This window comes from Rissa tridactyla, chromosome 22 (assembly GCF_028500815.1).
Source record: "Rissa tridactyla isolate bRisTri1 chromosome 22, bRisTri1.patW.cur.20221130, whole genome shotgun sequence".
Classification (NCBI taxonomy): Eukaryota; Metazoa; Chordata; class Aves; order Charadriiformes; family Laridae; genus Rissa; species Rissa tridactyla.
This window is the reverse complement of record NC_071487.1, coordinates 1,708,664-1,732,247: the sequence shown is the minus strand read 5'-3', so window position 1 is coordinate 1,732,247 and position 23,584 is coordinate 1,708,664. Positions and strand designations below refer to the sequence as shown.

Genomic DNA, 23,584 nt, shown 5'->3' with positions numbered 1-23,584 from the left:
CTGGTTCTCCAGCGCGATGGAGGGTCACTGTCCCCCCTCCATCACCCCACCCGCACGCAGAGGGCCGGTGAGGTGGAAGGAGGTGGGTGACAGCCCTGGAGTAGCTCTAAGGAGCATTTCAGCAGACGCTGAGCCCCCCCAGGGCAGCCCCAAACCGCAGCCAGGTCTCGCTTTTGGCCGCGATGAGGGTTAGTGCCACTTTCACGTTCAGGGGAAGCAGGAGGGAGGAGATCTTCCACGCGGGACTGGCCACCTCTAGGATGAGCCTCTGGTCACTCCTGCAGCTGCCCCAGCACAGACCACGCCGGGGCTTTGTCCTCTCTGAGGCAGAGGAGGGGAGCAGGGAGGGACGTTTAACGGAGATGGCACAGTTCATTTGCTTACCCCTGTACGCTATGCACACCCCCCACTTTTGTACTAGTCTGTGTTTAAAAAAAAAAAAGTAATAAACGTGGAAGTTTATACAATCAGACTAAAGTTTTAATGAACGTTGCCTGGTTTCACCATTGAAAGTTAGAGGCCACCTTGAATGCAAGAGCTGTTTATTAATATTTTATTGATGACAAACAGGTTTAAAACAAACTGAGACAAAAATCAAAAAAGAGTAACACCGTGCTAGCACTGATGTCTGGATTTATAAAACTCAGAGTAACTGCTACAAAGGAAAAAACCAGCACAAAGCAGAGGCAAGCATTCCCGTCGGTGAAATTAAGGGGGTGAGGGGAGAGGAGGGGGTTACGTTACTCAATGGATTGCCTTGCACACAGGGTTACAGCTTAAACCTATCGGAAAAGTCTATGCAACTACGCAGCCTACAGAAGGAAAAAAATTAAAAAGCCCTTCGGCAATGTTAATAAATAAAACAGTCCATCTTACAAGGAAGGAAGGTGGCCTGTGTCTCCATTCTTTCACATTTTAGAAGTCTAAACTCTGGAGGCTTTTTGTGAGAAAAGAATGGTTTTCATTTCTGGAAAGTTTCTTTTTGCAGTTGTCGAACTACGTTCGCTGCAGGACCGAACGAAAATTTTGAACACCTGTTCCGTGTTTTGTGTGAACGCTCCTCACGGCTCGTGGGTACGTTACACCAGGTCTGCACTGGGGGAGAGACACTCTTGAAAAACTACAGCAAATACAGGTTATGAAAGCGGGTCAACAATCTACAGAAAGGACAGTAATGAAAGGGCTTTTCCCCCCCAGTTACAAAAAAGTGGGTTTTACGTCATTTAAGTACATTCATATGAGAGGTATCTTGAGTTCCCCCAAAAAAAAGACTAGAAACACTTGGAGCCCTTTGAGTATAAAGCTAACTTAATTCAAACTTTAAAAACGCCTAGGTTAGAGAATCACACTCTACTGATCTTCGCCAATTAGGAGGTAGAGGTTAGTCTAATTTAGGGATCTGATACAAAATGGGTCTTGTAGGAATCTTAAATTCTCTGCCCTGTTTCTAAAAAGGTTTAGACAGAAATAAAACGCTCCCAGTGTTCCCATATGACTTATTTAAGACATGGGTACAACTTAGAAATTGGATGGCTTCTCTTATGTGCTGTTTTCAGTTTTGACTTCCAGCTATTTCTCAAGCCAGCATCGATGGCACAGCCGCGTCCACTACCTGAAAAATAGGCTCCGGGTCTGGTTTGCAACACCTGAATCTTTCAGCTATCTGCGTTAATCACCGAAGAAGCCACACAAAAGCCTAACCCATTATCTCTAATTATACCCAGCTATCAGAGGCCACCTTCCAACAACTGCCTGCTTTGTCCATTTTTTCCAACCTGCTTCGGTAACATCGTAGAGTCTTTACTTCAAAACCAATATAATCCCCAGGTTCCACTACTTCTTCCCCAGATCTGAGGGAGCGAGTAAAGCAGGCCTGTTAGCATCTTTTCCTCCAGGGCCGAAGGGCTCAGGAACCCATCCCCTTTCAAGCGCAAAGTTCATCTTACAGAAAGGCTTGTTTTTCACAGAGTAGAGTCCAGACAGTAGCCAATTAAAGCATACAGAAAACACTTTGAAACCCTCCTCCCGCTCGAGCGCGCAGGCTCCTTTCACTCTAACTGCTATCCAATGTAGGAAGAAGAGGCTGATTGCTGCAACTTTTAATCACACTGAAAGTTCTCAAGGTTGGTGCTCTAATTTAGTTTTGTTTTAAACTTTTTGTAAGCTTCTCAGAACAAGGATCTCCCAGGTCCACCACTAAGAATTCAGAGACAAACTTCTAAAAATTCAGTGCTCCTTTGAAAGAATCTCTTTAAAACCACCTTGTCACGAAAGACCCGTTCAGAATGTGGGCGACACGATGACACTAGGATTTCAGAGCCAGTGTTGGACAACAAAACCTGCATCTCAGAGTTGAGCATCAGCTACGTTCCGCTGGATTTCTGCTTGGCTCGCTGTCACTTTGTCAGGAACTCTCTCTCTCTCTCAGATACTCTGCTTCTAAAATGTAAACAGTTACTGCTAAAATATAGTACCCCTTTAAAACGAGAACAACTCTGAGATGAGGGTTTTCCTCTCCCCATCTGCTCTGAAAAGTAATGCCCTGCTCGCAAAGAGAAGTATGGAATGAAGTGAAACCTGCTTAAGGCCCTTCTCTCGAGCTTGTTTGACTGGGGGAGCAGGGACTCAGCTGACCACTCATTTCAGGGTGAGTTGCCTTCCCAGTGAGGCGCCAGCCAGTCCTTCGGTGCTCTCTCTCCTCTCCGGTCAGTCTCCTTGTCTCAGTGAGCTAGCAGTGGGCTCTCTCGCGCGCTCCTTTCTCTCTCTCCTCTCCGTTGGTTGGTTTCTTTCTCCTGTTGCTCTCACACAGTGGTGCTTCAGTTTTAGCAGTGGAAAACAGGTATCCATTTTATTTTATTTTTTTTATTACCCAGAATAAAATGCTGATGAACTAAGCTCCACACAAGCTTAGCTCTTCTTCCTCAACCTGAAAGCAAGAAAGCAGAACAGCTGCATTAGGGATGTCGCTCTTAAGATAAACACTCTGTTGTTTGTGAACTTAAAGGGAGTAAGAAGCAGAGGAGTGAACCTCAGGTGCCTTACACTCTAATACTGTGACAGTCCCGTCACTCCACCATGTTGATATGCACGTTCACCCTGGTAAGTAGAGTCCTGTGACAGCGCCACGTCAATCTGAGATTTAAACTCATCACCAAGGTAACTGTCCTGAAAATGAAAGGGGGTGTTAGGCCTCTAACTCGTCATCAAGCTCAAGTGCTCCCTTACAAAGCAGAATACCTGGCAGCCAAGCTTAACGATAAAGTCTGAAAGGTGGCGTTTTGCTGGGGATTTCTTTCGTTTGGTTGTGGTTTGTTGGTTGGTTTTTTTTTTAAATCTACTCTTTGCTGCAGAATTTCCACAAATACAAAGGTTTTTGTGACAGCTGGCTGTTGAACAGGCAAGCAGTTCAAAGTTACGGCTCGAGTTGAAGTCTATACATGCAGCGTTCCACTTTTATGCCCCAGCGTACTCAGAAAGTCAGCCAAGTGGAGGAATATGAAACGCGGTGGCTGAGTCACTGAAAAATGGTTTTAGTTTCCATTTTCCTCAGTACTAGGAAACAAGGATGTGCATGCACACAGACCACCGACGTAAAACCCAGAAAAGAGAGCAGGCTGTACGTCAAGCTGCGCTTACCTGTGATAGTTCTGGTTGGGAGAGCCCAGGCTGACTCATCTGCGATGGCTGACTCATGGAGATATACCCCTGAGTCAGTGGACCCTGGGAGAAAGGCTGGGACACCACATCTTGGCTCGCTTGACTGTTTGGAAGGTTTGACTGACTAGTTCCAGGAATCCCAAAACGATTTTTCTGGCGCCCACCACGACCAGTCTTTCCTTTGGGCGCCCCACGTCCTGGAAAAGCATTTATCCCAACCAACAGTGAGAAGTCTCACACAGGCAAATATGTGAGAATTAACTTTCTATAAAGACCTGATCGCTCGCAAGAGGCAACGTTTTATATGTACTAAACGTAGCAGGTGCAGAGAAATCAAAAGGCAGAACCACCAGCGTACACGTGGCAAAGGGACCCGCGCTGGAGGCTGCGGTGCTGCTGTGCTTGTACTCCATGCAGCGGAGATTTATTACCGAAGCACATCATCACCTACTCTCACCAGCACTGCTGCAGGAGCAGCATAAACCATTCTCCCATTTGAGACCTGAAAAGTGTTCTTTTTACACCATTTCACTCTAGCCCCCGTACCTGCGGCTGGTCCATTAGCCTGGCCAAAGTATCCCGGTGGTGGCATCGGTGGCATCACAAGGTTGAAAGGGATAGGAATGTTCATAGCAGTGACATGGCTGGGGCCAGCGCTAATCATCCCGATCTGGTCATGGGTTTGGAAGTACATGTTGGATGGGCGCCCTGGGGAAGGGAAGAAAAGCCACGATAATTTCAGACACGCCAAATATTTTTTAAAAAAATCAACTCATTCTTGCTTTTAAGAGTAATAGGGGGGACTTGTGAGCAGGGTAAGTCAGAACTAGAAATTGAAAGGACAAGCCTACCACTGCCAGGAACCACCAATATTCCTAGTTCACCATTTATTCCACACTTGAAAATTTCTGAGACCCACCTAACACACGCTCGTCCCTACAGTTACTCTTCTACAGCACCAGCCAAGATTCCTGAAACACTTATATCGCCCTCCCCCCCTCATTTTTCCACTTGCTGTGCAGACATCAAGTTAGACTGCTGGGGCTTCTATACACAAACAGCAAAATCCAGGCACGTCATGAACGTTTTCAGTTCTTAAATTCCATATTCTTCTGTAGTGTCTCTTCAAAATTTAAAAGTTTGAAGTCTGTAAGTTACTATACCCCACGGACTAGTTGGGGAGAAAACCCAAGAGTCTATGAAGGTGTTAATTTTGATAGCTTCCTTTACCTTGACTGCTCCGGTCATAGACAGATCCTGGAATAATTGCCTCACGCGCATCATACATGGCAGTAGTCATGAAACGGGCACCCTGAAAGCATTGTAGGAGTTAGACAAAGCCTTTGCATAGAAAACTTCACGCTGCAACTTCAGTGCAAGTTATTTTGGGTAAGAATCCAGTAAAACTTCACAGATAATGCACACTTTACAAGCGCTGAAGAAAGTTAACTAGTTCTAATACACAAAATGCATCCAATTATCATTTCAACTACATCATGACAAAGTACAATCATGACTAAGTACAATCCCATTAAGTGCACATGCCTAATGAGCTCGCCATTGCTACACAAAACAGTTACTTGATGTTTCATTCACCTCAGAAGTTAACCCCTCTTAAATAAAGAGCAAAAAATGCACCAAAGAGGCTTTCTTACAAATGCTCAACTTAGAAACAGCTGAAGTGACCTACTTGCCTAGCTAATGCAGCATGATCCAACAAAAATACAAAGTCCTGGGTGTGTGAGGCTACGTGGGTGACTCTTTATTCCATCCATTTACAATTGATCAATCAACCCCCAATTGCTTCACGCCACAAACATCTGAGAGAGAAGAGAGGTCAACTTACTGGGTTGATGGTATTGACGAGTTTCCGGGGCTTGCTGAACTGCATGAGGCTTTCCCGGAGGTTATTCAGTGGCCCCTCCACCAGAACCTTCTGCTCCTTGTAGTAATTCAGCAGGTGATTCCAAAGTGGTTGTTTAGACAGCGCTTTTGGGTTCCCAACAATAATTACTCCGTACCTGGACAACAGCAGACAAACAGAGAAAGTAAAATTAACTCTTGAGTAAAAACAAAGCCACGTTACATATTAATGTCGGAACAGCCTCAAAGCCAACCTCTTCTCCAGTAAATCCAGGCACCTAATAGAAGCTCATGGTGGTAGGTGTAGGAGACCCTGATGCAATTGTTTTGTTTACAGCAGATGATTTCTGTAGTATGACAAAACATTTGGAAGGAGATTGCTGCAGCCAGTTTCTCAATAATCACAAGCTTCCTTCTGCAGGATTGCCAAACACATCAGCACACCCAACCATCCACACCGTTTGGTTAAAAACTGGCAGAAGCCAAGGAAGCCAACCAACATAGTACCGACTCCTCGTTACCCTTCTCTGTAATCAAATCCATTTTAAGAGAAGCAAAGTGGTAAAAATCGGTTGCTGGAAGGGATAAAGAAACAGATGAAGGGAAGAATTCTGTCCTGCAAACAAAGGGGAACCTCGTGGCAGCTTCTACAAACTACTGATGCCAAATGGCAGCACTGATTAGGTTCAGATTGCTCTTGGTAAATCGTAGGGAATGTAGAAATCATTCAGGCTCCCTTAAACAAGGTGGGGAATGGGCCTGCCTCCCACAAACACAGACCTTTTGTTCAACGGACTCTATCGATGCTTTAGCAGACCTAATTAGTTCTCTAGAATAGATAAAAGTTTGCCCAATTTTACTTTACCTTGCTCTTGTAAGAGCTACATTAAGACGCCTGGGGTCATTCAGAAACCCTATTCCTTGGTGTTCGTTGGCCCTCACGCAAGAAAGGATAATAAAGTCCTTCTCCCGTCCCTGGAAGGCATCCACACTTGCAATTTCCACTTCCTGAAGCAGAGGAAAACGTGTAAATCACGGAAGCACAGTGCAAAACAGTTCTGCTACCAACAGGCATTACAAAACGCATTGGCTGTGTGCTAGCAGTTCCCATCATTTGACAAAAATGTTATTTTTGTAATGACTAATGACTTGGTAATTCCACTGGTCATTAAATAGTCTCCCTAAAGAAGAACAGACAGTCTCAATTTAGGACAAATTACTTTTATGTTCACTGCTTTAGGGTTCTCGTATTTCCCCAAAACTGGCATTTGCATTACGGAAAGCATCCCTTTGCTAGGTATGCTGCCAAAAAGACTTCTGACTATTCCAAAACCTCGTAGTAAGACAGCTCCAAATTAGCACTGCTGCTCCCAGCTACCAAGAAACCTGAATCAGAGGGACAGATCATTCCTGGCCGAAGTAGAAGTATTTCCACCACGTTTTCCTTCAGTGAAAACACTGACCAAGTTCTCAATATTGCAAAACAGACTATATTAAACATACAACCACCTTGTTTATAGCAACAAATTTTAATGTTTGGTAGAGGAGTTCCACTGATGGGAGGACATATTCCCAAGCAAATAAATAGTATGACCATCAGAATTTATGGAGCTTGGTTTCCTGCACGTCCCTTGGCTTGATGCTTTTATCTAAGACACAAGCTGCCTGAAGCTTTTCCACAGCTGAAGCACTAATGACCTCCCCCTTCTGCACCTCAATGAGTCCTCAGAGGATGGACTCACTGAAGCCCTCCTTTCACCAGAGACCTTAACAAGGCCTTCTCCTTTATCTGGCCAACTGCTCCCCTGACGCGTACTGGCATTTGATTCCTCCTAAACTCTCCTCCCTGGTCTATTTTAACCAGAATCAAGTGAAAAACTCAAAAACTACTAAAGAACAAACACAGACTGACGCCGAAGAAGCCGGACGAAAAATGAAAATATTTTGAAATTTCACAATATCTGACATTTCTACGTTCTCTGCATCCAAGTGTTCTCATTTGCGCAATGATTCCGTACCTGGTAGAGCTTTGTATGCAAGGAACCACTGAACTGCATGTACTGGACCAGATAGGATCTTTGACCTTCATATGGAGTAATAATGCCAATCTGATCTGGTTTGGCACCAGCTTTCAATAGCTTTGTAGTGATCTTCTCCACATTGGCTGCTTCCGTCCTAGAAAGAGAGATACATTTCTCGAAGGAGAATCAAGACATTAACTTTTTACAAGTTGAGGTCTAAAAAACTTGAACATGTACGCTGTGCTAGCCTTTTGTCAGAAAGGCTACTTCAAGAAAAAGATCAGTTTTACCCCGTGCTGCTCCAGCACTCCGATTAATTTGGCTTAAGCTTTGCAGGCACATTCATCACCGTATCACCTCTTGACTTAGGCTATGCATGGATTTTTTCAGACAGAGGAATAAAGACAAAAGCCAACATCTCAAAAGAAGTCTCAGAATGACACAGAAACTTCTCCTTAATAAACACCTCCACCTTCTCAAAACTACACAACAAGGCTTTCTGGAACAGCAAAATTCATGGTGGCCATCATTCTGAAACAGATCTTCTTAGCAGAGTTAAATGTACACATGTACTTTGAATGAGTTCACTAAAAACGTTCCAGCCTGCTGTGCAAACAGATATTTCAGTTGCTTTATCTTAAAGTTTTAAATATAGAATGTTTTTAATGCCAAGCTCCCTGCCAGCCAACTATTGTGCCATTTGTTTGCGCACAATTTGGCTCACTGCATTCAGCAGTCTTGCACATGCTGTTCATGAAACAGACAGAGATTAAAAATATCACAGCAGATATTTTTCATAAGTTAGTCTGGCTTCCCTTCCAGAGACATGAACACACACATACAACCAAGAGGAGCGAAGTGTTTTAAGCTCGCTCTGAAAAAGAAGCTGGGACGTGCAGAAAAAAGGGACAGAAAAAAGCATTAAAGCCTAGGATTTAGAACTCTGCTTCAGGAGCTACCGGAATTCTGGCTTCAAAATGCGACTTGATCAAGCATTTCCTGCTGCAAGTGCATTTAGTTTACTTGCTGGCGCAAATTCTCCCCACATTTTAGGAACGTAATTGTCCCAAGCTCCTCACATTACCAGTGAAGGAAAACACACACCTCCACAGAACAATTCAAACCCACTTAAAATCTGAACTGCTCCCGCTGGAGATGCCTTTTTCTCTTCATTTACTGTACGGGGAGTCTAAGGCAAATCACCTCGGAAATGCAGCTCAGCCCCTACTATCCTTGATGGCAGCTTTTATTAAGAAAAGCACACAAGCCATTTCAGTCACAGCTGTTAATACGAAACAATGTTTTATTAATTGATAAGAACTACTGCAGAACGTAAGAATCAGCAGCGCTGACGTACTGTGTCCCAGCACACCATACATTTGAGGTCTGTGGGCTGGGTCATTTGAAGTACAGATACCACCTTCACAGAAAGTAACTCTTATTCGAGAACACAAGCCCTTATTTTAGCTGTTACGCCTTTATTCGCGCAGCAAGGGACCACAAGTCAAGGTGAATATGGAATACTACGAGTTTTGTTGCGGAGATTCTGAAGGACAGAGAAATGCCTAGGTATTTCATCTGTAGCAGGAACTGTATGCTGCACTTTCCCTTGACTTCATTAATTGTGACTGTCTCCAAGGGACAGCACAAGATTATTAACAGATTCATTATATTTGAGATACACTGGGACAAAGTATTTTTAAGTAAGCTTCTGTCTGTGCGTTTTGTTTACCTGTTCAAGTAAGAAGTGCCTGAGCTGGCAATTTCTTCCTGTCCTTGTGTAACATAGAAAAACATCGGCTTATCTGGCTGTGGCCACTGGAAATCAAAACCCTTTTTCACACGATCCGCTGAAGAGCACAAAAACAGCAAGTAGAAAAAGTTAGTGCTGCTTTACTAGCAAGAACACTCACCTTCCTATCACAGCACCTTGAAGACTCAAAACTTTAAGTGCAGTGGCAATTCTCTTTTTAAGCGAATGTATTAAGAAACTCCTCTAGATGAAAGAGTCCTTCCTTTGATCCTTAATGAACGGAAAAGAAAGTAATTTGCAGGAGTACCATTCTCGCCTACCTGCAGTAACACCATTCTGGAGCGAACCCTCGTAGAAGATGTTGGATGGAAAAGCGCTGAGCGCGGGGTGCATGCGGTACTGCACTTGCAGGCGGATGGGACGAATGCCCAGCACCACGAGCCTCTCGAAGAGGGACTGGGACAGACCAGCCTTCGCAGCCTTTTTACACATCACAACAGGACCAAGCTGGCAGTGGTCACCCACAAGAATAAGCTGTGGAAAAGGAAGTTTGTAGAGTTTTTACTTTCTGAAACTAGCTAGAAACAACAGCCTTATCTTACTATAAAACATAGCAGGAACTAATCAGTCTGACTTGGTAATAAGCTTCAGATCTAATTTAAGGCTTATAAACCTTTAGTATCAGCTAGCTTCTCAGCTGATCTTTTTCAAATAAAATCTTATGCGGTCTCCAGATTGTTCCAACAGGACCAACGTGTTCTAGGCAAAGATCATGCCGTGGAAACAGAAAACTAACAGGACTAACGCAAAATAAAGTCATTTAGATCCGTATTATGGAAGCGTCTTCCATGAGAGGAACATTCACGTGCCTACACTGTGAGCATTACTGCTTAATGCTACTTCCTCTATTTATAAACTCTTTCTCTAATGAAATGCAATGGTTCCCACCTGTTTTGCTCCCAGGACAACTGGCACCATGCACTCTGGCTCAGTAGCCTGTGTGCTTTCATCGATCAGAATGGAGCGGAACTGCATTTTTGCAAGTCTTGGATCACCAGCTCCCACACACGTGCAACAGATCACATCTGCATTCTGAGACAGAAATACAACCAAAATTAATGAAGTAGAATACCAACAGACAATATTTCCACAGAGAAGAGTACTCAATACCATTCTAGGAATCCCCCCAAAAGATAAATCGCACTCTGATCTCCACCAGCAAGTTGCGACTAAGCCTCAAGTGGAAGGCGGCAGTTATTTAAGCTGCTAGAACCAATGGAACCTTACCATAAGCAATTCACGCTCTGCTGTTCGTTTCAGCGCACGGTAACGTTTCTCATCAGCAGATGACAGTTCTCCAGTTTCATCTTTAAGCTGCTGCAGTTTCTGAAGTTCTGGCATGCTACAAAAAAAAAAAAAAGAAGTTTTTGCGTTATAGCCCAACTAACAATTTGGTAGGATTACAATGGAACTCATTTGTAAAACTAAACATGACGTGTATAGAACCAAAAAAAGTTATCACATCAAGCCAATACATGTTGTCATCGTTACCCAGTTAGTTGTGTCCACCACAACACTTAAGTTGTTGTTTGGGGTTTTTTTGTTCCCCTGCCCCCCTCAAACATTTCTTACCTATCCATGTTTCTGATCTGGTTATGCAATGCCAAGAAGGACACAGGAGAGTCGATTGCCTCACGACTTTTAGCACACAGACGAACCACTTTCAGTCCAGTTTGATGGATCTTCTCAGTCAACTGATCTACAGCTATATTACTCGGAGCACACACTAACACAGGCCTTGAAAAAAAAAATTAAGAAAAAAAGTAAGTCTCGGTGAACTGTAAACTTTTTTCCACTAGACTTGTAATAAAAAACACGTGTTACAACCCATATCCCCTAAAAATATGCTGGGGAAGAATATTTTCTGAAATAAGCACAAGTCTTCCCAGAAAGATATAATTCTGGAGAACCTTTTTAGTTCAATGATACAAGTTATTTTGATTTTTAAAATCAAATTGGTTTTTTGATCATTAACAAAGTAACCTCACACAAAGATTTAGAGAGAATAGTCCTTACCCATTGCCCTGTCTAGCCAGATGATAGACGATTGTGGCTGATGTCACTGTTTTTCCGGTACCAGGGGGACCCTGAATAAGGCTCAGAGGACGCTGCAGGACAGTCTTCACAGCATAAACCTATTAAAAAAAATTATTGCTATTTAGCATTCAATGCGTAGGAAGTTACAAGGTTGTTCAACCTCTATTCATAAATCCTTTATCATATGCTTTGCATGTAGTAAAAAGGAGATGAGGTTACCTGAGAATGGTTGAGATCAGGAAGTCCTTGTGCTGTAAAGCGCTTTGGCAACTGGCATTTAATAATTACATCTTCTACCTCATGACCTAACAGTTTGTGATAGATGTACCCAGACACTGAAGTCTCATCCACAGCGAATGTTTTTAAAGCACTCTGCATCCTGAAATGAGGGAAGGATAGGAAAGAATATATCAGTATGACCTCAAATCTCCACAAGTGTTCTACATAGGTTAATCAGACATCAGGTACAAATTGGAGTATACCTTGGGAAGAGAGAACAAGTAGAGCACTTACTAACAGAATTAACAGACAAAAATTAGACTCTGAGAACACAGATCTTGTTGTTTTGTTTTTCCCCATGTGAATATTACAAAGTATTATAACCCGAAAAATCTGTAGAGAAACACCAGCCTTTGTCAGATTCTGCAACGGCAATTTTAGGTGCAAGATCTGAAGAAAATTTGTACTCAGTATATCTCATCCAAGATAATAAACAAACTCCTATCTTACAAAATACAGCAGAGACATGTCTGAAGCCTTCTGACCCCACAGCTGATTCAAACGCCTTAAAATGTCAGCTGGTTGAAGTGATTCAAAGTTTAGGAGGGCCAATATCAAGCGAGCACTTCATGACAGAGCAGTGTTTAGGAAGCTGAACTACAAACCAGTTTTCTTCTTGCATTCCAGGTATTACTAAACATAAGGTAAATTTCCCCCCCTTTGGTTTAGGTACTATCTTGATGTATTTGCAACAAATCTTAAGCATGCCTTCAAAGCAAGAAAAAGTAACAGTTTGATGGCAGACTAATTCCATTTCTACTAATTAGGCCTGTTGCTCTGTGAAGCAGAAGTCGTGTTCACAGACTCCATACATTTGGCATACTCGGATTTCCGACTGCTAGTGTCATGAAACAACACATCTTTTCTTGTTCAAGAATTCCCACTGAAGGTAAATATATACACCAACTGCACCCGTTATCTGCCAAGTTTTGAAGTGCTTTCTCAATACCTGTCAAATGAAGTAGACTTCCACACAAAATCCACTTGGAAGTTATGAGTAACTTCCACAGGCGCTCCAACGCTGCTCCTCAGCTCAATGGCTATCTCATCACCATAATCTGTAGAACCTCGTTAAGTAGTAATCTATAGCAAAAATTTGAATTTTATTTTTCCCGATTTTTTTTTTGTAGCAGATCCCCGTAACAAATCTAAATGATCTCAAAATTACTTTTGTACATATTCACTGACTTCTCAGACTTCCACCTTCAATTAAGCCTTTCCGAAGGCTCACGAAGTAAAGGATACTATCAGGAACTTTGATAACATGACCGATTCCTTTCCATAAAGGGGCCAGGTCTCCTTTGTACCTCAAGCAGATCTCATCTCCTTGCATAAGACGCATATCTACAAAGGAAGGAAAAAAATGCTCTCACAATATTCCCCAATGAACCCCCCCAACACAAAAAGCTTATAGTACTGTCTTATATCCCAGGCCAGATCATCACGGCTCTTTAAACACTGATGTGATTCACCAGGCATAAGAAAAAACAGGGAAAACATACAATCAAGCTGTCATTACCTGAGTCAGTCTTTGGCAAAGTGAAATAAGCAATTCTTTTCTTGTTCAAGCCCAGGTCCCATCTGACTGTGATGTTATCTTGGGTCTAATGGTAAAGAAGAGGCATCTATTATGTTCTTAAAGAGCTGTTTGCCAACTACTACCATCCTCACTGTCCTATACTTCCAAATAGTGGAGAAGTACAAAACTTGCTGTTCTAGTGTCACAATATAGACAAATACTCATATTTATTCTTATGGACTCAGTCCACGCCATCTGCAGAACGTAATTCTGTTCTACAAGAGTTACTCAGCTAATGAGAAACAAAGTCCTAATCGCCACCTGCGTTATTCTCCCCCCCCCCCAACTTTTAAAGCATTCACCAAGTGCTTGCATGACCTCATATAACTCAAGTTTGACTGGAAACTTGACAGAGGTAACTGCAGGTTATGAGGATAATTTAGAAGAAGGTGACCAAATTGCACAGTTCTACAATAGAACATGGTTCTTGGAAAGATAAACTTTGAACACAGAAAAGAGGCAAGTTCAAGTGCGTCAAGCTCTTTTTAAAACTTCAGTTTGAGGATTCATCTTTCCTCTTGCTGTTATCATACATCTCCATTACTACTGTAATTACTGTAATGTAATAGTAGTGTAAAAGACATTTATTTCACTTGAGCTTTCCTTCTGTGCTGTTAACAGCGATCACGTGTTTGATACCAGAGAACTGGTCAGAAGCCCCCTCAAACAGGCACATTTCTAGCACATTACCTGAGACTCCTTGAGTTTCTTGTCATAGTCTGCCTCAAGCTTGACCAGAGGACCAAATATATTCTGGTATTGATAAGCATCTTCATATCTAAGCAGGACATGCTGTGGTTCTTCATCAACTCCAGGCTTTTCCAAGTCCTCAAGGGTTGCAGATGGATTTTCCTAGAATTTAAAGCAGAAAGATTTTGTCCCTCCTTCATAAAAACACAAAGTTAGCACTTGGCAAAATAAGCAGTATTTGAAAAGCAGCACATACCTTCCAAAGTTCTTCCAGTTTGTTAATCTGTTGAGCTGTAATCTGACGTGCTCTCAACTGTTCCTGTTCAGATGGAATCTTTACCAGCCATGAAAGGAAACAGCGATCTTGGATGAGAGGCTGCCACTGTGAACTGTCCCAATTAATATCCTTTAAACTGCTCTGACTGGCACATGGCTGCCTGCACAACCAAAATATTGAAAAAATTATTAAATTAGACAAGTGTAAGAAAAGTCTACCTGTGAAGTGTAGGTTTATCACGCTCTTAAGACAACTCAAGCATCTCACTTAAAAGGAAAAAAAGAAAACAACCCTAGTTCCTGTAACATTGGCAAGGCTCAGTATCATAAGCAGCATTTCTTGCACATTTCTAGAACTGAAAATTTCAGCATCTAAAATATTAAATGTGACACTCACCTTTGAAAGTGGTTACAGTCCATTAAGATTACACACACATATAACATATCAGAAAACACTTGGGACTACTTCCCATCTATTGTTTAAACAAATAGAACTCATAGCACAGAAACACAGCTTTCTACCATCAAATACATGGCAAGTGACAGCATTTAATAATACATAAGATTATAAAATCATGATTTTTGATTGAACCCATCAGAGAACAATTTCTGGTTTACTGTTATCTTCAAACGATTCTAGAAGCTGGCAGAAAAACAAACTGTGTAATAGAGTCACTACTCCAGTAGGGCTCCAGAGTAACTTCCTGAACTGATCTGTTACTCTTTCAAATCTGAAAATCACAATTTAACAAAGGGGAAAACCACCTTTCTTCCATTAAGTACCACTTCCTTTGGGAGAAATACTTTGCTATAGACCTAAGACATTTGCCCAGCATAACAGAATGTCCCCTTATAGCGTTACCTACTTGTACACAATTCATGAAATCTACACAATAAAGGAAAAATGGTGGCAAATTAGAGGATACGATGTATTTTGGTACAAGAAGGAAAGCAAGCATTGCCTTTTAGAAATAAGGTTATGCAACAGACTTGCCACAAACATGGCAATAAAGGCATTCTCTCACCTGCACAGCAAAACGACAACAGAGTCTGCCTTAGCTGGAATAAAGCCAAGGAGAAACACATTACGACATCCACAGTTATAACATTCCAAGACGGTCTCTCCTAGAGGTCCATCTTTATGGAGAGTCACCTCTTTGCACTTCGCTCTCACCAGATGATTAACAATGTGGCTGAAACCAGAGAGGACATACGTTTATATGAAGTTAATAGGAAAAACCAGTTTTAGTCCCAACCTGATACATCAACTTAGTTATTAAAAGACACAAACAAAATCTGTTTACACTGTGGCAGATATTGTCAAGATCTTGCTCTTCTTATCCAAGCAAAGACACTGCTAACACAGCTTCAACGGTTTCTCAGTGCATGAATGCTTTAAGGTAGATGAGTGTGAAAGAACAGGAAATGCATAAAAAGGTTTCTTTATGTTACTGATAATTGAAAGAAGCTTCCCAAAGCTCCACCGGTCAAGAGCATCAGTTCTACTGTGCTTTGCAAGAACACAGGATGGGGGAAGATGCAGCAAGTTGACTTCACAGAAGCGATTCAAGTTTTGCTGAGATCAAAGTCTAAGTTGGTAACAGCAGAAATGCTAAAGAGGAGGCTGGAGGTTCACAATTAAGTCACTAGACTTGGATTATCACCAAAATGCAAGTCACAGCGATCATACTACTTCAAAACAAACACACTCTAAAACAAGATTGTCATCGTTATTTCCATCATTTGACCATTTACCTGCCAGATGTATTTCCACGCCCATTACAGAACCACTTTTTGCTGGTGTTACAGTAAACCACGCAAGCAGGGTCATGGATACCACAGTAACTGGAATTAAAAATGAAAAAATAGAAAGTGGTTGGGTACTTGCTTATAGGAAAATTGAAATACAAGATTTAAACTACCTAGTAGCATACAAAAACAAGGGGAAGTGAAAATTAGGGAACACAAGAGTTGGTGAAAGCATCAAACACGAGCTAAACTTAAGCATTTTAACACTTCCCACCATTACTGTCCCTCGGCTAGCGTAACGGTCTATTCCTCAAGGAAGCTCAAAGACCTCCTGGCCGTGGCAGCTCACACAAGAGCTCACCAGAGGGCACTATCTTCCTACCAGTACATGGCTGTCACCAAGGAAGTTGCTCTCAAATTCCAAAAATCCTCTAAGCGTACACCTTTCACTTGCACAAAGTGCTCCTGCCCTCTGGAAATAATAAACCCGTGGCAAAGATTAGGTCTTACCTGCAAGCATGCACAGGAAGATCCTTTGTGTAATAGGTATCTTCTTCATCTTCTTCAAAATTCAACTCTGCCAGAAGCTGGCTGGTTTTAGCCACGTTATCATCCACAGCTCCGTTTTGCAGAATGCCATCAGGTCCATTAACCTGAAACACAAGCTTAGTGCTTAAACTATACAAGCCATCATCCAAAACACAGAGCCAAGGACAGTAATCCTTACTCCTCAAAGCAAAAACTTGTGTTTAATTTAGAAAAAATCTCGAAAGAAAAATGCTGGTAAGAGTGGAAACACACCAGCTATAGAATCAATACTTGCTTCAGTAACTCCTATTTTAAAGGATTATTTAAACTCCAACTGATAGTAGAAAAAAGTTAGTAACAGGAGATTGTGGAAAAATGTAATCTGCAGAAAAGCAAAGTCTTACACAACACACAAAATTCCATTTACACAGTTCCAGCAGGGTCAAATGTTGTCTTTTCATCCTTCATTTTACTCCAGGAATCTACCTGAAAATGGGATCTTTATTGTATAGGACTTTCGCCACCTATTTTTATTTCTGCTGTTCTGTAGCCACCAAATCAACGTTCCCCCCACTCCCCCAGGATATCAGAAGCACAACTTCATGACACTTGGACAACAGACAACAGGTAATCAAGAAATATGTTCTCATATAAGCCTCATAAAAAATATATTGAAATAGTGCAAGAAGTAACAAAGACAGTTTTTCAGCAGAGTGTCTAACTCTCCAGGCAGTATCACTTGTTCAAGATGTACTGACCATACTACACACTGAATCAAACATTCCTGCAAAATACATCAGGTACGACACTCACTGTTGTGTTACTTCAAATTTGTTTTAGCTACGATATGATTTCCTTTAAAAAGAAAAGGCCTAAATTATCCAAGAAACTGCAAAAGCCCACCAAAACTAGTAATGCAGCTCAAGTTTTCAGGGCAACACAGAGCTCAGGCATGCCAACACAGCACATACAACACAGGTGTGCTCTCCTTCCTCTGACGATACACAAACTGCCAGAACCATGAAGTTCTGCAACATTTGGTGCTGCGTCAGCAGCTTTTACACACCCAGTCCTACTGATGTTAAAAATAACTCCTTTTTGGCAATACTGAGAACAATACAGGAAGGAGCATCGATAGGTGTGAATGTCACAAATCATATTCTGGCATGGCTAGAGCAGCCATTGCCCCTTGGGCCCCACAGGTGTTCTGGTTTCGTGCCACTGCTGCATCTCTCCAGACTACCAGCCATGGGGAGATTCAGCAGCTTATTAACAAAATGCTGCTAAAAGCCCCCAAGATGGCTAGAACCTCACACCCCCCAAAACTCTATTCACTCATCCACTTGATTCTTTTGACTTGTTTAGCCAAGATCTCACTAAAACCTGGCAAGAGATAAGCATACCATAACCCACGTTAACTTTGAGTGGAAAAAGGTGGGAAAGGGACCACCACAGTGCCTGCAACGATTAGCACAATATTAATAAAACACCCAAGTGAGGGCTGCGAGGTAGGTTCCCCTATCACAGCAAAATCATCAGATGTATTAAAACCCCCAATGTTTCTAAAGGTATTGGGTTAGACAAGATGAGATTTATTTCTGAAAGTTTCACCTAGCTAATAAATAGGAGCATAAAAATCGCCTTTGTCTATCAATACACTGTTTTAATAGCTTTTGCTCTTAGACATTTAATGCAATTTATCTGGTATCTGTAACTTAATTCTCTGACAAGAGATGAGAAAGCTGTCCACTGTGAGAACACTAAATCTTTATTAAAATAAATTTGATAAAAATACTTGCTGTAGCATTTTAAAGCTGTAACTGATAAGCAAATCAAAACAAGCTTACTTCTCTGAAAGTCTCATTTAGATTCCACACCAGCTTGTTTCAGTATTGCACATTAAAATTTAACAGCCAATTGCAAGAGTTAAATTTAAAAAATAAATGTAAGCCACTTCACATCTGCCCTCAGCAGAAAGGAACTGGACTCAATGGCACAAGCTCCATTTCATTATCTTCAAATGAAATGAGGTGCGTTTGCAAAACACAGTCTAAATGGTATGGCTTTTTATTGATGTTACCTCCAAGTACTGGCTTTTAATAGAAAGATCAGCCAAGAGGAACCGGTAGTATAGAATGTGCAAAAGAAGCAGAGGGGAAAAAGGAAAACACAAAAGAAACTGCAGCAGCATGCAACAACCCATTAGTATGATGAACCCAAATCCGATCAGCTCACTGTGTAATAGCATCTCCACAGATGTTTGAAGATAAATATCCATTTTAAACAGACAGTGCCATTTTACAAAACACGAAGATAACTTATTGACCGAACAGGTGGAATTCCAAAGCCTTAAGTTAATCTGAAATTCTCCAAAGCAGGAATACCAAGCATTCACAGGTGCATTTCTATCAGTTATTCCACAGAGCCATAACACATTACTATACACAGCAGCTGACAAGTTTAACCAATATTTTTTTTGGGGTGCTCATAAAAAATTGGCTTGCCAAACACCAATAAAATTGTAAAGCTTTTTTTTTTTTTAAGGCAGAAAGACAAGAAACTGCAAGCTCTTTGTAGTTCTGCACCAGGTGATGGTGTTGTCACACCCCAGGGAGCTCCTGCCCTTTCCGAGCGTCAGGCAGGAATGATGTCACCTGTTACTATGAACATCCAGCAGCGAGTACGAGCCCTTGGCAGGCACACAATGAGGAAGTGACTCAACCATTGTTCTAAAACCTCCTGTGATGTTAGCCTATGTGCATATTATTAAAAATCTGGCACCATCCGCTGTTGTACACAGGGGGAGGGGGGGCTTCTCTCTTTTAAAAGTGTTGACTGAAACTTCTGGCACAGCAAGTTTAACAGCTACAGCAATCTGAACGCTCCGAAACTATCACCGAGGTACTGGTCCCTCCCTCCCTCTCTCCTTTTGTGGCCTCCAAAATACTGGTTGAGAGACAACAGTAAAGATCCAGGGAACTGAGTTACAGAAAAGCAAACCAGATGATGTAATTTACATAGTGGCTTCTTCTGACCATGTGTCCCCAAATGAGCGGTAACAGAATATTACCATCTCAATTTCTCCCAGGGCTTCTGGCTAACACACCCCACCCACACCAGCAGCTGATCCACAGGTGAACACAGCCATACCCATTTAATGCAATTCTACTTTAAAGTGGTACATTTCAAGCTGTAACAAGAAAAATAATTGCAGTTAAGTAGGAATTGTGCTAGACAAGTACTCTTGTTACAAGGCTGCAGTCCAATCACTCATAGCAATGCACCTCAACCCTGTAACTGCAGGATACCCAGTCACACTGCCCCCATTCAGGTAATTTTCCCCTTCATGCTTTAGAAAAAAATACACACTTTTGGACTTGCATGGATTACCCAGCTGTTTGTAGGTTCTTTACATTAAAACTATAGACTAATTACTTATTATAATCTCTTATACTGATTTACCTTCCCCCTCAAAACAAGGAAGGGAACATTCCTGAGAGCATTCACCCCCACACCACCTCCAAAGCAGCCTGGAATAAGCTGTATTTCCAAAGGGGGACCTGAGCAATAAGGAGCAAGTCATTTTGCTATGACAAAAAGTCCTCGTTACAACTGGAAATTAAATCCAGCCCCCATAGTCCAGACCAAAAATCTAATAACTGACCCAGCCTCCTTCAACCACTGACCCAAACAGCTTCGCTAACACATTAACACCATGTGCCTTGTCCATCACAACTCCTTGAGCATGTGACTGCTCCTACCATCATACCTAATTCCTTGCCTGGAAGAACGAAAAAATAAGACAAATCAGAATTTGTCTTAAAATGTTTATAAAAAAATAATCTATGTTTGATTTTAATTATATGGAAATAATAGTTTTCTAAAGAGAAAACAGTAAACACTGCTTATGCACTACTAACCTCTCCCTATCTTTTGTCAATTGGACACTAATCAATTACAACATCCTCCTCTTAACCTATTAGTTAAGTATACATTGAGAAAGGAAGCTCTTACAGAGTGGCTAAATAAATCACATTTTCTTAAGAAATTAGGCGCTCTGTCTTGCTCAACTAATCTTTTTAAACACTGGGACACTAAAACTATGAAGCAACAGAGTAAAAGTATACACCTCCAGTGTTTATCAACTCCAAATGAAAATTATTTATTCAAGTAGCTTTAATTATAATCACAGTGACAACATTTAATTAAGCAAAATGTATGTGATCAATTTTGGGGCCTTAGAAGTTATTATTTAGTACATCCCCTGCCAAAAGATGTAACAAGTATAAATTATTTGTTGGAGGCAGCAAGATTTTCCCCAGAATCTTTAAAAACCACATAATTTCTGATCTTATCACTCATGAGACCGTTGAGACGTACAAGTCTAAACAGATCCAGGGATTTGGGCTTTGCTGTACTTCAGCTCAGGACACTCTACTTACTACACTTCTGAAAGTTCTTCTTGCAATAGGTCCATTCCCTCTCCCCCCCAAAAACCCGACATTTCTAGTGTCAAAATGAACATCAGGATGACCGCAAGAGTTTGCAGAAACATCATAAACATTAGTTGGTTTAAAAAAATAAAAAACCAAACCCTTCCTTCTTGCCAGGACAGTTGCTTAAAGACATACTAGTACCTGTATGTGCTCTCCAGATCCTTTTTTTTCTTTTTACTTCAAAGGTTTTTCAAACATGTTTAGACAAAAAAAGACAAATTAATCCTCTCGTCTGGTCTTTTAGCTTATGAGGCTTATTTTGGGGTGGTTTTTCTTCTTCTGGACACATATTCTCTACCAGGAGTACTGGAACAATCACAACCCTTTAAAGCTTTACACACTAAGATTTTACTAAAACTGTCTTTTTAATCAATTAATGTATCGTTTGACCGGACACAGACATGAGTTTACTACTTTTACTCAATAACTCTGATAGGTCAATGCTCGAACTGGATAGTCAACCAAACCCAAATTCGAAAGCTATAAGCAAACAGAAAATAAACAAACAGCCCATGGGGTCAAGTCTCTAATTCTCTTGTAAACACAGGAACCCGGAGCAAGTCCCCACACAGCAGCTCCGCCCAGGCTGAGCACTTTCCAGCACAAGAAAGTCATTCCATTTGTCCTGGGATAAACCCGATACAGCTCGGACAGGATAACACCACCTTCAGCCCTGCACTGCACACCTGTCGATTCCCAGCGCCTGAACACACTGGCCTGTTTTTCAGTTTGCCACTTCTGTTTCCACAGCTCTATTTTTTACAGACCCTGACACATGGTGTTTTGCAAGTAAAAGGAAAAAATCAAGCCCATTCAAACTACGTTTGGTTCAGGATTAAGAACTTATCTAAAGCATTTCAACTCCTCTTTAAACTCATCCTTTAAAATGTGGATAGTTTACAAATGTTCAGTTGTTGATAATGGGACTACAGGAGTATTTATCTAAATGTAATGAAACTTAGCAAAATATTCCATGATCTTTACATGGAGTACAGTTTGACTTCTTAAAAAAACATGGAAAAGTTCTTCGGGTTGTTTTTTTTTTTAACTACAGACACAGTCTAGATGTAGAATAGCGACAGGTACTATCTTGATTTGCAACACTCCTTCACTTATGAGCATGTAACCCTAGTTAGTTCCCTCTTTTGCGAATCGTTAAATAAATACAATTTAATTGTCATTTATGTACCAACCATCAACAAGCTGTATTAAAAAAATCACCTGTTTTTAAGCTATGAGGAACCAGACCTCTGAACTTGTAACTCAGGCCATTATCAGCTGTCACTCCCATACAAACCCAACACAAACCAGCCTAGCAACCGTGCAGCAGAAGAGGTGGGAAAAAAATTTAAATAATAAATTAAAAGCATATTTTGCTTTTAGTTCTAGAAAGAAATTAAAGCAAGTAATGCTGAATTTTCAAAGTACTTCACTTTTGATAACCGAGTACTATCTATAGTCGTATTTGTTTTAAAGAGGAAAAGAAACTGAAATGACATCCAGCCGCGTTTCCGATTTACTTGAACATCGCACCGAAACGCGTCGCCAGCGTCACGACCCAGCCGCGCACTCCGCCGGCTTCACCAGCCGACAACCGGCCGCCAGTTTTATCCCCTGCCCGGCGTTTCCAGGGCAGAAGCCGAACGCCCGGCTGCCAGGCCCGTCCCCCTGCGCCGACAGCGAGCGGTCCCGCCGGCCGCCTCCTCCTCCACCGGGGCAGCCACACGCGGTTTCCACTTCCCCGTCTGCCCGGGGCAGAGCGCCCAACCCCGCAACCCGCCCAGGGCTTCCCCTCGCCGGCCCCACGGCCGGGCCCGCCCGCCCCTTCCGGACCCCCCCCCCCCCCGCCCCGGTGGCGGAGACGCCCCGACCCCCCCCCTAACACCCCCCCGCTCCGGCCGCGGACTCACCTGCGCTTCGATCGGTCCCGGCGGTCCCTGTCCCGCTCCGGGAGGCCCTTGGCCCTGTCCCGGCCCCGCCTGCCCGGGCCCGGGCGGGGTCTGGGTCTGGCTGGGGAGAGTGAAGTCGGTGAACTCGAACTCGGAGCCCTGCGTGTCGGCACCGAGCAGCTCGGCCTCCTCGGTGTCCAGGAAGGTGAGGGTCTGCGAGCTGGGGCCGTACGCCTCCACGCTCATGGCGGCGGCGGCCAGGAGAAGCGGCGCTTCCCTACCCGCCCCGCCTCTCTCTCCCCCGGCGCCGGCCGGGCCTCACCTCGGGGAGCCCGGGCGCCGCGTTACGCGAGCGGCGGGCTCCGCCGCGGGCAGCAGGCCGCGCGCGCCCCAGCCGGCTACCAACGGGCTCTTCCGCCGCCCGGCTCGGGCGGTCCCCACGCGGCCGGGGGGGCCCAACGGCGGAGGGTGGCGGCCGAGGCGGCGGGCGGGGGCCGGCGGAGGAGCGAGCCCCGGGGCGCTGCGAGCGGGACCGACCGTCCGGCTGCCGCTGCCGCGCGCCAGGCCAGGAGCGGTGACGCGGAGCGCAGGGAGGACGACGCCGCCGACGCCAGCACGCCCCGTGCGCGTGGGAGGAGTGACGTAGCACGCACACACCTGGGGAGGGCAAGGCGAGGGGGCGGAGCTCCCGGCGGAAGGCGCGAAGG

General features: G+C 43.0%; 1 protein-coding gene across 3 annotated transcripts; it reads right to left on the bottom strand.

The window, feature by feature from the left end:
- Positions 1-525: 525 nt before the first annotated feature.
- Positions 526-23,274, bottom strand: UPF1 (UPF1 RNA helicase and ATPase). Of its 3 annotated transcripts, none has more exons than XM_054181677.1 (24): positions 22,899-23,274; positions 16,475-16,617; positions 15,971-16,060; positions 15,241-15,408; positions 14,196-14,376; positions 13,940-14,101; positions 13,190-13,274; positions 12,916-13,014; positions 12,620-12,737; positions 11,611-11,770; positions 11,371-11,489; positions 10,927-11,091; positions 10,582-10,696; positions 10,243-10,386; positions 9,615-9,828; positions 9,274-9,391; positions 7,539-7,695; positions 6,386-6,528; positions 5,504-5,678; positions 4,888-4,969; positions 4,204-4,365; positions 3,637-3,854; positions 3,043-3,165; positions 526-2,926 (listed from the first exon to the last, which is right to left on the bottom strand). In XM_054181677.1, exons 1-23 carry the CDS (start codon positions 23,121-23,123, stop codon positions 3,046-3,048), a joined length of 3,363 nt encoding a protein of 1,120 aa, XP_054037652.1. In that variant the 5' UTR covers positions 23,124-23,274; the 3' UTR covers positions 526-2,926; positions 3,043-3,045. The 3 variants fall into 3 exon arrangements, with proteins under 3 accessions (XP_054037652.1, XP_054037653.1, XP_054037654.1); XM_054181678.1 differs by having other exon boundaries at positions 12,620-12,728; XM_054181679.1 differs by lacking the exon at positions 3,043-3,165.
- Between the last annotated feature and the right edge of the window lie 310 nt (positions 23,275-23,584).

Coding starts and splice junctions, on each gene's coding strand:
- UPF1 (XM_054181677.1), bottom strand. CDS start 23,123: ATGAGCGTGGAGGCGTACGGCCCCAGCTCGCAGACCCTCACCTTCCTG. Junction 15,409..15,970: donor CGTGGAAATACATCTGGCAG/GTAAATGGTCAA, acceptor CTCTGGTTTCAG/CCACATTGTTAATCATCTGG. Junction 10,387..10,581: donor CAGAGCGTGAATTGCTTATG/GTAAGGTTCCAT, acceptor TTTCTGTCTCAG/AATGCAGATGTGATCTGTTG.